This window comes from Rhea pennata, chromosome 18 (assembly GCF_028389875.1).
Source record: "Rhea pennata isolate bPtePen1 chromosome 18, bPtePen1.pri, whole genome shotgun sequence".
NCBI lineage: Eukaryota > Metazoa > Chordata > Aves > Rheiformes > Rheidae > Rhea > Rhea pennata.
In genome coordinates, this window is record NC_084680.1 from 7,670,123 (window position 1) to 7,683,971 (window position 13,849).

The 13,849-nt window shown below is 40.0% G+C and overlaps 1 protein-coding gene across 2 annotated transcripts in view; it reads right to left on the minus strand.

The window, feature by feature from the left end:
• The window catches only part of CDK5RAP2 (CDK5 regulatory subunit associated protein 2), an 81,089-nt gene extending 68,651 nt beyond the window's left edge, over positions 1–12,438 (minus strand). For both annotated transcript variants that reach the window (XM_062590918.1, XM_062590919.1), the window contains exons 1-7: positions 12,272–12,438; positions 12,069–12,136; positions 10,710–10,777; positions 6,130–6,240; positions 4,461–4,537; positions 2,821–2,944; positions 672–823 (exon numbers count right to left, since the gene is read on the minus strand). In XM_062590918.1, the coding sequence (XP_062446902.1) occupies positions 672–823; positions 2,821–2,944; positions 4,461–4,537; positions 6,130–6,240; positions 10,710–10,777; positions 12,069–12,136; positions 12,272–12,324 (653 nt within the window). In that variant the 5' untranslated portion in view covers positions 12,325–12,438. The remainder of the gene's footprint in view (positions 1–671; positions 824–2,820; positions 2,945–4,460; positions 4,538–6,129; positions 6,241–10,709; positions 10,778–12,068; positions 12,137–12,271) is intronic.
• Between the last annotated feature and the right edge of the window lie 1,411 nt (positions 12,439–13,849).

Here is a 13,849-nt window from a genome sequence, read left to right on the forward strand (position 1 = left end):
AACAATAACAATCTTAATTACATCTTTCCCTCTCTATACTAGGCTACAACCCCCAAACTAACTAAGCTTCATTGGATTGCTAGCCAAACATGCACTTTACCCTAAATATCTAAGAATCAACCCTCTGAAATGTTTAGGTTTGAATGTGGACATTTTCCCCTATTTGATGTTACTGAACAACTCAAGCACCTTTTGAGCTACCTGCCAAACAAAGCAAAGTCAGTGCTTTGTAAAGGGCAATCAAAATCACGAAGCCTAAACTACTGCACGTGATCTTTCTCTTCCCACTTAGGTTTACCAACAGATGCATCATTTGAACTCAATATTATGTGAACACTATGAAAATAATAAATGAAAATTAATGCAAGAGTTATAATTTCTACTCAGCAATGATTCAAAAAGCAGCTAGAAGTCAGTGAAGTTACAAAAGTGTTTTAAAAGCAGCACGTGCATGCAGATTCTTTTACACTTCCAGATCACAATGAAAGATGATTCTGCTAACACACAGCTTGTAAGCCAATTGCTATGTTTAATAGTTGACTTGATCAAATATCCAGTAATTTTCACTCACATATCTGAGGATAGAGTCAAACCCTTAAAACAGTATCACACTAACATTAAACAATAAACAATTTCCACTGATTAAAAACATCACCAGTAAGAGTCCTGACCTGTCCTTCTCAGATCCTGTAATCACATCTAGATCCTTTGGATGTGCATTTGTAAGTGAAGCAAGTTTCTGCTCAGCTGCCATTCTCAGAACTTGTTCCTTTGTTGTCACTGCAGCAGCTTTTTCCACTTCCTCTTGGGCAGCTTTAAGATTCTGTAACCAAAACAGGTTATTTTAATGCTTATAAGAATAAAGCAGTCAAAGTTTTTCACATTTCCTCTATAAAACATAGCTTAGTATGTTTAATTTAGCAACTTTTAGTAAATATTTCAAGTACTTTGTAAACACTTCTGAACTGTGTGACTTTATCCCACTGTCCCCCTGTTACCATAACAAATAGTTACTGTTAAATGAAGGAGGTTAGAGAAGGGCTTTTTTCCAAGAGATCAAATTCACATTCACAGCCTCACTGTAGCTAATTGGAACTCCTCCCAATACCATTTATAATATCTTGCAAGAACCAAAAGCATGAGCCAGGCATTTTCCTCCTGAACAGCAATGGAAACAGAGGTAACATCCAGATGTTCTGGTTAAGCTTCTCTAGTGACCTAAATCATTGAGTCAGAGAACACCAAAAGCCTCATACACTACATAAAATTTAATTTCAAATCTTCATTTTTATATTGTAAGTTTTCTTGCTGTGCTCTGTGAATTTTGTTTTCTATGACCTAAAAGCCTCCTTGTAGCTTAGCAAGTAATTACCACTCTCCTTCAAGTCTATCTTAAAAAAAATAACAAAAAAAAAAAAAACACACACACTCATTGGGGTAGGGAGAAAGGAAAAAAAAAGTCTTATTACTGAAACTCATCCTCCTTCTCCTAGAGGGCTATTCACCTTTGCATTCATCTTTGAATGAAAAACTCCTACGGAAAAGTAATCTTTACATTCCCTGGATCTGTACATTTATATGGCACTACATAAACAAGTGATTAATACTACTTTGCAGTGTTTACATTTACAAGCATAAGAAAATTTACTTAAGGCATACAATACCAATACCATCCTGAGATTAGATTATTTTCCCCTCTACCAGTCAGATTGGGGAAACACCAGTCCAACTGATCATTTTGATATCCAATAAATAGTTCAGGATCTTCTGTGCCTACCCAATAGCACAGGGAATGCTTTCAATCCTATCCAACCAAATCAAAGCTCATGTAGATTTTGGCCCCTTTGAGAGGGCTCACTGCTCTAGGAATACCACTAAATCATCACGACAGAAAATGCATCATGAGATTTGTACCATCATCTTCCATGAAGAATTCATTTTTTAGGGGTGGAAAAGCAAATATTGGAATACACCTCCTTGCCTTATTTCTCTTCTTCCACAAGTTTCTACTTCCTCCACACAGTTATGAAATCCCTTAGAGATAAGTGTATGGTCAATGATGCAGAGCAATCATTAGCTTCTATATTTCCAGAATATGAAACAAGCATTTCCAATACAGCAAGCAAACTTGCTCTCTAAATGAAACTGGACTATCTGCTTCTGAGGAAGTATGTTATGGAAGACTCTTCCTCATTGTGTCTTTCCACAATGAAAAGAGAACAATGTGAAGCCATTCCTTATCTTAGCCACAGATAACAAGGAATTCACAAAAACATTGTTAGAAAATACCCTCTGAAACAGGGAAAAGTTATGCAACAAGGTGACAGTGACAATAAAAAACAGAAATATCTGGCAGATGAAGGTCACCATCAAGTAACAGAGAAAAAGGCAAGAAGGCACAACACACAGAAGTACCCACTGCTTCATCTACCAGACATTGCCACGTGTAGGTGGTCTCTCTCAGCCTACAGTAAGCCCATGAGCACAAGCCACAGAATCTCAGATTTATACTGGTATACTGAGGTCCCCTATGAAAGATAGGAAATGGTAGGCGTTCTTACAGGATTGTTTCAGCTACTTCAGAAGCTGAACACCAGCTATCCTGTCATATTTGATTTCTAGAGCAGTTAACATTTTCCCTTTCAATGTATTTTTTCTATTTTTGTACTGACTATTTTTCCAGGAAGTTGAAATAATTCTAGAATAATTTATAGGCAGATCATGGTATCAGATCTCAGCCACGATACAAAAAAAAAAAAAAAAAAAAGAATAAAATAATAATAATGCTTTATAATTCCTCTTTCAGTTTTAGACACTTACCTCTTCCAGAAGGTTTATTCTGCTAGTTAAGGCTTCTTCCACTTTTTGTACCTTCTTTTGTGCCTCTTCTTTCACACGCTGTATTTCAGCATCACCGCCCTGGGCCAGACTTTCAACTGCCTTACTGGAAGACCATAATATAGAGAGAAATTCAGGGAAAAAAAAAAAATCAAAAAAGCTATTAGAAAAAATACTACTGTTCATTCTTGTGTGCTCCCACTCAGGGGAAAAGGTAACAAAGAAACATTTTTTATGCTCATCCAAAAAGCACTTTACATATCAGACTAGGAAACATTTGAAGTGTGAAAGTCAGATAGATCACACACAAGCAAACAGCTTCCACTTTATCTCTACCTGCATGTCACTACAGAATTAAACACAAATACCTACACGTTGTATAGCAATTGTTGGGGTATAACCTCAGCTTGATATAAAGCAATGAGTGTTCCACACACAAGTCTTGTCACAGTAAATAAAAGCAAGCACTTTTTACACGTAATGAAAAAGAAATTGCAATATTTCCTTCATATTTTTAAAGCTTCGAAATACGGCATCAAGCCTTTGGCAAAGTTGTATTTTCTACAGATAGCAGCACTGAAATAAACTGAAGATATGACGCTCCTGAGAACAGTTACTGAAGATACAGTTGGATAGGTAATTCCTTGCAAGAAAGGGTGTTCCATTTTGAAGCAAGGACTTGTTTGTAAATTCCCCTTAATTGTACTTCCTATTATGAACTTCAGCAGTGGACAGCTCCCTATAAAACCAGTCAATACATTCACAGCTACCTGGAGAGACCAAATAGAAATTAATTTGGTCCTCAGGATCCACTTGAAACTACACTTCTTTACACTACTCAAGAAAAGGCTAATTAGCAACAACTGTGCTTTTAGAGGTAGATCACACAAGCGCACTAAAACAGAGACCCACGCAGCAGTCAGCAGCTATCAGTCATTGCAAGCTTACACTCATTTTGAGCCAAACATTTAAGAGGAAATAATTCAATGGACAGTTATCAGCCTCACAGGCATCCAGGCCCTCCACGGATCATATTCCATCTTGCTTATACCATAAGACAATGCAGCAGTACACAATATTTAAATAAATAATATTGATTTGGAAAAAAGGCTCTAATAGGAAAAACAAGGTTTTTAATTGTGTTTCTAATATTATATAAAAATGAATGTATTTATGTGGTTCATTCTAGATCAGTACAGAACTGCTCTTACAGCCTTTATTGTTAACAAGGTTTTGTGTCCCGTCTTTCCTATTCAGTAAAAAAAAAAAAGGCCATCTGCCAAGACAATCGAGATCTTAGCTTAACTTCTACAAGAATAGGAATGTTAACCCATTCCCAACAAGATAGTCACATTGATTTACCTAAAAAATACCAGGTAATGAAGGATATCATGAAGTCACACTAGCTGGTGTAACTACATTAAGATCACTGTGTGTTTAAGAACTCATTATTGAGACTAAATGCCAATTGAATGAAGCAACTTCTAGATAAAGTCCTATAAAATACTACTTTGGGACTCTCACAGTCTTAAAGAAACAGGAAAAAAAATCATTTAGAAGGTCTTGGAAGTCTCAAGGAAGAGACTGCAATAACTGACACTTAGGAATGTATTGGTACTTACGAGGCTTTGATGAGTAGTTTCTCTCTCTCCAGCAGGTCACGCTTCAAACTTTCTATCTCAACTTTCAGCTCAATATTCTAAAATACAAGAATGAAAATGTCTGAAGACAACTTAGAGGTCACCATACTTAGAAGTTACTGCAGTATACAGGTCACTATTTCCTTGGATGAGTAAATTAAAATCTCACTTTGCTCAGAATAAAATGAAGAGGGTAGGTAGGGGTCAGGGGAGAGCAGGGAGGAAAGCAGGAGGGAAGGGTTAAAGATGATTTTTAGCTTTTAAAGGAAGTATCTTGCAAGGTTCAAAACTTCCAAGAACAAGCAATACAAATCCCCAAACACATACGTGCACACTTAATTACAGCGGGAAGCAGTTCAAAACAATTCAGAGTTTCTAGAGCTCGTGTGCTTGATTTTTTTCTTTGGGCTATGAGATTTGTTTTTGTTTCTTTTTTAAAAAAAATAAATCTTGGTAATTGGTTTTTAATAATCAAGTTTTAAACTTGTTTTGTTATAGTCTGGGAAAGCTACTCATAACTTTAGCAAACATTGTACAAAGTAGTACCTGGTCCACAAGCTGACAAACAACTTTAATATATTAGAAATTAGAAGACACCAGCATGGAGAAACAAGACTGAAGACTAATTAGCAACATTTAATGGAAACCACAAGCTGAGCAACACTCTATATACTTAACTACTGCAGCAATCAAGAGAGTTATGTTTTCATCATAACATGGGAAACTGAAGAGAGACAGAGTGCAGCATCTGTTACTAATAAACCATACTAATGGATTAGCAAGCAACTTTTCGCATATAGAATGCAGAGGCCACCAAAAGGCCTAAGAAACACTTCTCATCTGTAAATCTGATATGATGAGGACTCAAATCCTTCTTCCAACCAAAAAAAAAAACACCAGTTGGTTCTACAGCCTGACATATAAGACAAGCTAACAACTTCCCGAATTCTGCAGGAATCGGCATTCTTTCAACTCAGAACAATAAAACCAGCAACTAGATACAACCCCAACACAACTTTATCTACATACATCAGTCAAAATAATGCCAGCTCCATAAGGACTGGAAGATATACTGCTTTAATCAACAGGCAGCCATAAAGATGGTGAAATACCTTTCAAGAACAGCTAGAATGAAGTGGACCCCTCCAATGACCAGTCAGAGGTCAAGCAGCTGCAGTACCCATGCAATGCTGCAGCACCAATGTAACTTCTAAGTAGCTTTAATGACATCTGATAAACCCATGAAAAAGCAGGAGTTGTGAGCTCCCTGATAACAGCAAGCAGAATGACTACACACCTACCTCAGAAGGGAGAACACTGCTTCTTCTACTCCCCATTCTACATATGATTTCAGTAACACAACTAGCACAACTCAAAGGACTGATAATCACGTACTTGAAACATATCATCGCTCAATCTATCCCGTAACTATGGGCATTAATACAGCATCTTTACCAAGAAGCATGCTATCTTTCTGCATATCATCATACAGGTTATTCTAATTCCCTTACTACTGAAAAAGGATTAGTTTGGAACAAAATTATACTAAAATTTCCAATGCCAAAAATATTCCAATAAATGCAAGTGAAACAGGTAGCTTTCACACAGAACACTTAAGAGTTTGTTCTATTAAATTATTCTAAATGCATACAATTTTGTAGATTTCTTCAGTGGGGCCATCAAACTTCTGCTGCATTCGCTCCTCCAGAAAATATATACGAAGTTTCAGGTTGAAGTTCTCTTTTTTCAGATCTGTGATTTGCTGTAAAATAAGCGAAAAATGTAAACCATACCTTGTTTTTCAAGCCAAGTAAAACAATCACTGAAAACTGCTATCATACTTGCTTTTGGTCTTCACACTGCAAGACAAATACAGAGATCAGAATTCAACCAACTACTGGAAATAAAAAAAGGAGGGAAAAAAAAAAAAAAAAAAAAAAAGCAATTATGAAGCTCCTAACAGTAACAGCACATGACACTCAGGCCAAAAGGGAGCATTCTTCCCTCCAAGACAGTGTCACTCAAGAAACTGCAAATATTGTAGAGCCCTTGAACAGGTTTTGTCTTCTGCTCCAGTGTCAGCACATATCCAGAACTTAATTTTTCTCTAGTACCCCAAACATAACACACAAATTTTCCATCCCCACTCTTCTCTAGAAGCAGAAATCACATTCTAGCCTAACTATCTTGAATATATTCTTTAAAAGTATATATACACACACCCCTTACAAGATGTGTATATATAAATATATTTTAAAATGTGAAAGTATATTATATATATTTAAACATGTACATGTGTTAATTGTGTGATTAATTGAGTTTATTTTTAGGCCTACCAAACTCTGAGACCTAGGACTTATATAAGTCAAAACACCACAATAATATTAAAAAATATGTAATAGCTTGTCAGCATGCTCTTTAGGTTATTCATTCTCTAACTCAGTACTAATGGTATCTGACTTGAAACAAAGAATCCAAGAGTTTATACCTCTTGGTTTGCAATATTAAGTAGTTCTTCTAAAAGATACAACTAGAACAAAATACAAGAAGATATGTTGAAATAGAAGCATTTTCTTGGCAAAGCTTTGGACAGTAGCATTATTCATGGGAGAAGAAAGCATAAATAGGTAAAGCATGTGAACTTGATTGAACACTCAAAACCTTTACTCCATCCCATATTTTATAGTTCAATTCTCTGGGGAAAAAAAGAAAAAAAAAGTTTCTTGTACACTTATCCTTCAATACATAGGATTTTTTAACCTTCCAAGTACAAGCAGTAACATAGTTGATGATTTCATTAGAGTCTCCTTCTAAAATTTTTAGGAGACTAAGCGTAAAACATTCATTCAAATAAAACTAGTGTTCCCTGCCAGATGCTTTTAGTGAAAGGAAATCTAATATGTTACTGAGCTACTAATAAAATATTTATGTAGGCTTTTCTAGAAGAATACTGTGGCATCACTTGCAAAAGTTATTAGCAATACAATTTTTAAAGTACTTGGCATGTGAAAACCCAGGAAACTATTTTCTATAACTGTACTTAAAACCTACATCTGCAGGCCGCTCTTCAGCTTACACAAGTTTTGCTCAGCAAGCAGTCTCATCGTTACTCACACAAGTAAAGATCAACCAAGTACCTAAAAACATCCACGTCTACGCTAACTTGTGGCCTATTCTCACATCCTGATGAAGCCTGGCTTTAGAAGCAGTAGCAATGCATATATTTAATCCATTACTTTAATCATCATTTCCCTATAATTTGGACTGGATGATTAAAGAGTAGCAGATACAAACTTGATCTGCACAATTTATAACTGCTTAAAACACAGTATCACACTAGCTTAGTTAAACTGGAAAAACTCTTTAAGAATATTCAAACGGACGCAAGCATCAAGTTAATGCAACTTCGATACAAGTCAAAGCACAGTGCAGGATGTTGCTCAAAACCCAAATTCTTATTTGGAATCTAAAAGTTTTCTTAGATGAGATAGGGTTGCAACATTGAACCCCAAGGACTAGATCCAGTAAATCTTATTCTGCTGTTTCCTGCTGAGTTCAGCACAACTATGCTAAACTAGTGAGAACAGGCCACAGAGCTTATTTTTTTAAGCTGGCAACGATCACTTCGAATCATACTCGAAAATCATACAACCTGAACTTCTAGTCAGTCTTCACACTGTGAACACATTTCCCAGTTAAAAACTGTCTCATAACAACACAGCATTACCTTAATTCTGTTTCCCTGTATTTTTGTGGTAATAGAATTAGAGCGCTTACGTGCAAACAATACATACTACTAAACCAAGAAGTGAAACAAATGTAGCCCTGACATTCAGTTTCTCAGAGCAAAGATAATTCAGGCAGACTGCAGTTAAAAGTTATAGCTTAATACGTAACAATGTGTAAAAAGGGAACAAGTTAACACTACAGAGGAAATTTAATGACAATCCTCCCCACTTCTTCATTTAAAAGCTCAGGCCTATTTTTTTTTAATACAGAAACCAAAATGTGAAAAGAGACAGGTAAGAGGGGAAAATAATGAAGAGAAACAGCAGAGACTTCTTGAAAACCAAAACAATGCAAGTATTTTCTACACAGAAAATTCCACACCACTGCATGGTAGCAAACACCACTCGCCTAGATCAGTTTAGTTCCTTTCCATGTCTGCACAGTCACTTTTACGCGAAATAGCATCTGTCAGCAGAGGCTGTAGCTTCACAGCACAATACAGTTTTTGGCAGCAAAGGCCGTTTTAAAAGATTGCAAAACTGTAACTAATTGGGTTTGGGGAGACAAGACAAAAAAAGAAAATTCACACATACCACTTAGTTCCCTAACAAGATACCATTTGTCCCTTCTCTTCAAAAGCATCTCATCTAATAAACCGTGGCAAAGTTCCCAGTTACAGATGTCTTTCATTTTGCTCATGTAATCACATTTCTAACTGCACATGGCATTTATAAGTGTCCTGCTTTCAGACAATAGGAAAAATAACAAAATCTACACTTCTAATATTAATCTAGCTCAGCAAGTTCCTCCCCCCCCCCCAAAAAAAAAAAGAAAATACAGAACATAAAAGGGATTTTTTCTGTATGGATCTACCAACTATGTCATTCAAGGGTCATTACATCACACTGTTCTCTGAGCAAGGTGAGGAGCCCACTCTTGCTTTCATTTTCTTGTGTCATGTATAAATAACATAGCCACAAAGAACAGCAAATTCACACAGTAGTATAGAACATGCTGTCTCCAAGCAAGAATTACCTACAACCTTTAACTTCTTCTAAAGCACTAATTCAGCACTAACGTTTCAGCATAGAATAGAGACAGCCTTACAATGCAAGTCCAAAAGAGCTGTTCCTAGATGTTCTCTTCCTCATGTTTAGCCTTTCATCTACCACTAGTCTGAATCTTAAAGACTCAAAAGAAATAGTTTTAGAAATGTCTTTGAGTACCTTCAATGGATTCTTTCATTACTTTAAATGGATTTTTCAATTTCATAGTACTTTTGGCACCCACGAGAAACATTACAGTTTAGTTTGATGCAGGAAGGAGTCTGTACATACCAGGAAAACAGAGGTCTGCGGGAGGACCACCTTCTCCTCCAAGCCAGTATAGAGACCCAAGATGAAATAGTATTCATTGCCAGCACACCTCAACTTGCAGTCAGATCTCAACAGTATGCCTTGTCTTTGACCTCTGATCCAGAGGCTATAAAAATCTTATGCTTATTCCAAAAGGAAAACAAACTCCTTCATCAGAAAGAATGAATCACAGTGGATTTTCTCCTCCCCTCTACAGCTTTTTCCCTATGGTAACAGGCACTGTAGCCATTAAACCACTTGCAGAATGCATATTCTACACTGAGGTCTTTGGCACATGTCTAGTTAAGATTTCAGGCCCATAACAATATCAAGGCATGTCATATTTTACCCCATCCAACACACAAAGACAAAAGAGAAAGTGAAATAGGTAGCATCCACAAAAACATCCTTCACTGAAGCTTTCCAAAACAAGCTTTACATTCTAAATGAAGAACATATATCCCACTGAAGAGAAAGTTAAGAAGGCTACAAGAAACTGGAAGAAAATCAGAATGGAATGTTTAAAATAGTTCATTTAATTAAATTAACCAATACACTTGGTACGTAAGAAATATCTAATGTTTTCATCTATATTGTGGTATGCTCCATACCCAGTCTTACCTACAGAACTATGTAATAATGAATACGATACTGGACCCTTACAACAAAAGCATTGCAAATACTTTTGAACAAAATACTTCTATATCTATTACTGTTTTATATTTTAAAAGGTATAGAGCAGTCAATGAATTAGAAAGCCTAATCCTCTACTAGTCTAAACAAAGATATGCCTGAGGCTTCATTGAAATAAAAGGAATCAATAGCAGACTTGAAAATTAAATTATTGTTTTGGTAGTGATTACATGCAGTTTTGCACAGAGGGTGTCGATTTCCATTCCACAGCTTGAGAGCAACAGTTCACTAGTCCCAGCAACAGTTCACTAGTCCCAGCAACAGAAATTCATCTCCATTTTTGGAGGTAGTACTTGGGAAAAGGAGGTTCAAACACAGGTGGTTAGCTGAGCACACCCTCAACAGAGCTATGCTTATCGAAACAAGCTAAGAACCCGACCCAGCTTCAGCCAGCATGCTAGACATATCTTTGCCATAATTCTGTCATAGCATCTTATATTACAAGTTTACTCACATTTTCATAGTCCTTCATGGTCCGAGCTCTGGTTGGTGAGACTGTCTCCTCTGCCACGTCTGGTAACACTAGGCATTTGAGAAGACAATAAAATCAAGACAGAAGAATCTTTGCTAGGCTTCAATATGGAAGTAGCAAAGGTTTACTTTAATCTAAACACAAACATCAGGTGGTTTTTAAATCTTGAAGTTCTAATTAATCTCACAAGACAGCATTCCCTGAGCATATGAAGAATATAGCCACACCATGTTGCAGCCTTGGTACATTTATTTGCTTGCTTTCACGAACAAATAGGTCTTCCCAGGAAACATAGCCAAATCACCCCCTGGTTTGTACTACCTGCTTCTTCTAGACAACAAAGTCTGGAAAGTTACTTGCTAGATATGTGCATAAATAAAGAGAAACTAAAGACATACATTTCAGAAATTTACATAACTGTGCAGTTAACCAGACTAATAGCAGCTTTCAGAATAAGACTGTTCAATCATTTTACTTTAAAATAACTGCTTCAGGTTATTTTCTCCCAGACTTAAAGTAAGATGAACATAATTATATACGGTCATCATATAGAAAAACAAACTGAATTACAGTCCTCATTTAACAAGGATCAGTAAGTTAGACAGGGAAGTTTCTTACTGAAAAAATAAGCAAAAAGCTGGAGTAATGGGCACTAGCTTAGGCATCTGGACAGAAAGCAAACAGCTCCTCACAGCTGCATTGAAACTAGAAAGCCTAATGATATATGGCATGCAGTTTCTCCAGGATTAGGCAGTATATGAAAAAGCAATATTGCCTTCCCAAATACTTTAAGTATTGTAGCACACAATCCACAAAACTACTGATCATCTTACAGGATTCACAGACTTAATGACCACAGTCAACATACTGCACAATAACAATTGCAGCAGCTGCTGGCATTTTATAGTCTTAAAAGGGCACAACTTACAGAAAGTTGTCTCATTTAAAAGATAATTCCTGCCTTTAAAAAAAAAAAAAAAAAAAAAAAAAGGTTTATTAGATAAATTACAGATCTGAGCATCAATGTTTCATTAACCTGTAATGATTTTCTCGGACAGGGCAGGGCATTTGGTTATTTTTTTTTCTGCAGAGCTTTTCACTTTCAAGACCCGGGCTGCAACATTTCATCACGAAACAACGAGCAACTCAGAAAAGGCAAGTTGCATGAAGGATTTTTTCCTAGAAAAACGGAAGCAGCCCTTCATTGCGCTTAGACGGCGCCACAACTGCGCCGCAGTGAAGTTTCTGGCCAAGCTTTTTGTGCCCACAGAGCCCGACAGCCCCTCGCCCCCTAGCCGGGCGCGGGGACCCCGCTTGAAGGCGCTCGCTCTCCAGCCCTACCTTCGCCGCCGGCCGGGCCAGGCTGGGGGTCACCTCGGGAGACGTCTGGCAGCTGGGAAACGCTGACGCTGGGGAAGGGGAGGACAGCAGTGAGGAGCGGGTCGGGCTCGGCCCGCGCAGGGCAGCGGCGCCTCGCCTCAGCGCCCGCCGCCGGCGACCCCCAGCCGCCATCCCCGCCGCGCTCCCGGGCCCTGCGCGCCTACCTGCCCTCCAGCGCCACGGGCAGCGGGGGGTCCTCGCCCGGCAGCGAGTCCATGGCGGCGGCGGAGCAAACCCCGGCGGCGGCGGCCACCGCCGCCGGCCCGGGCAGCGGCTCTTTTGTGCGCGGCTTTGGCGGCTCCGTTGGAATTCAAACGGCCGCAACCGCTTCCGCCATCTTTACGTCGACGGAGATGAAGCCGCTGAAGCCACTGCGGCGGAGCGCGCGGCGCGGGCACAATGGAAGCTGAGGCGGCGCCGCCATGTTTGCTACGGGCACCGGCCGAGGCCGCGCGCGCAGGCGCCATGCTAGCTGAGGGCAGAGTGGGGCGCAGGATCGCGGCAACTGCCAACTGGGCAGAGGCGGAGGAGGGAAGAAAAAAAAAAAAAAAGTCGGGCGCCATTTTGAGTGAGGGCAACAGCAGCGCCGTGGCGGGTCGCCATCTTTTTCAAAGCAAGACCGGGAGGAGACGCGGGCAGCTGCCATCTTTGCTGAGGGCAGCCTGGGCGTGCCCCGGGCCTGGGCGGAGGGCGCTGCGGGCTGCTGTAGAGCGGGCGGCCGCCCCCAGCGGCCGTAGAGCGGCTCTTGCGGTGCATAACGGCGCAAGATGTCAGATTCGTGTAACCCCTAGCCAAAGTCTGAGGTTTTTGTGAAGGCTCTCAGAGCGGCGCCCAAAGGGGCCCGGGTGACAGTGAGGGAAATGGGCCTCCCCACTTTCCCCTGGGCTGGTTTCAGGCCCTGTTCCAAAAAACAGGACTTTGGGAAGAGGCTTTTGTCGGGCTCTGCTGGGCCCCAGGCTCCTGCTAGGCCAGGCGGATCCACTGGAGCTAATTGTTTCCATGTCCTCAGCGGGGGCCAAGCCAGCATCAGGCCCTCTGGGAAGCACAGGCGGAGGGAAGGGGGGGAACGAGCAAAGGGCTGGTGGGAAGGGGGATGGGGCTTGTCCAAGGGAGTGGGGGCCCTGGGGCAGGGGCATGGCAAGCCAGCACCAAGGCGGGCAGGGGCAGGACAGATCCCCTGCCCCAAGAGCCCACTCACGTTGGAGTGCAGAGCGCTGATGCAGGATCGAACCCCGTTGTGTCCCCTACGGAGAGAAGAAAACCCACCGATAGTCTGTGAGAGACCCCCCTCCCCTCCATGGGATGGTGCTCAGGATCCCGCACTGCAGGGACCTGGAGACATGGTCTGTGCCAGCCATGCAGCTCCTGCGCCTCTGCAGGCACGTTCAGGGTGCTTGTGTGGAAATCCAACCCCTAGCAGCGCGCGCTGCAGGCAGATCTGGGCCTGCAATGGTCTCGCTGACAAACGAGGGATGATAGATACGGTGCGGAGAGGCAAATGGACACCACTAGCTAATATTTCATGCAAGAGAGGCGTACAAGTCAGTGGAAATAGCAAAGATGGCCAAAATGTACCTCAAAAGCAGCACAGAAAAACAATCATTATTGCAACTGGCTACAAGTGGAGTAAGATAGTGCTTGTCAAAAGTGAAAATACAGACATAAGAAATCATCTCAGTTAAAAGAAGTCAGGTTATTTTTACTTTTTTAAAAAAGATAAGGCTTTATTAGAAGCTTAGGCC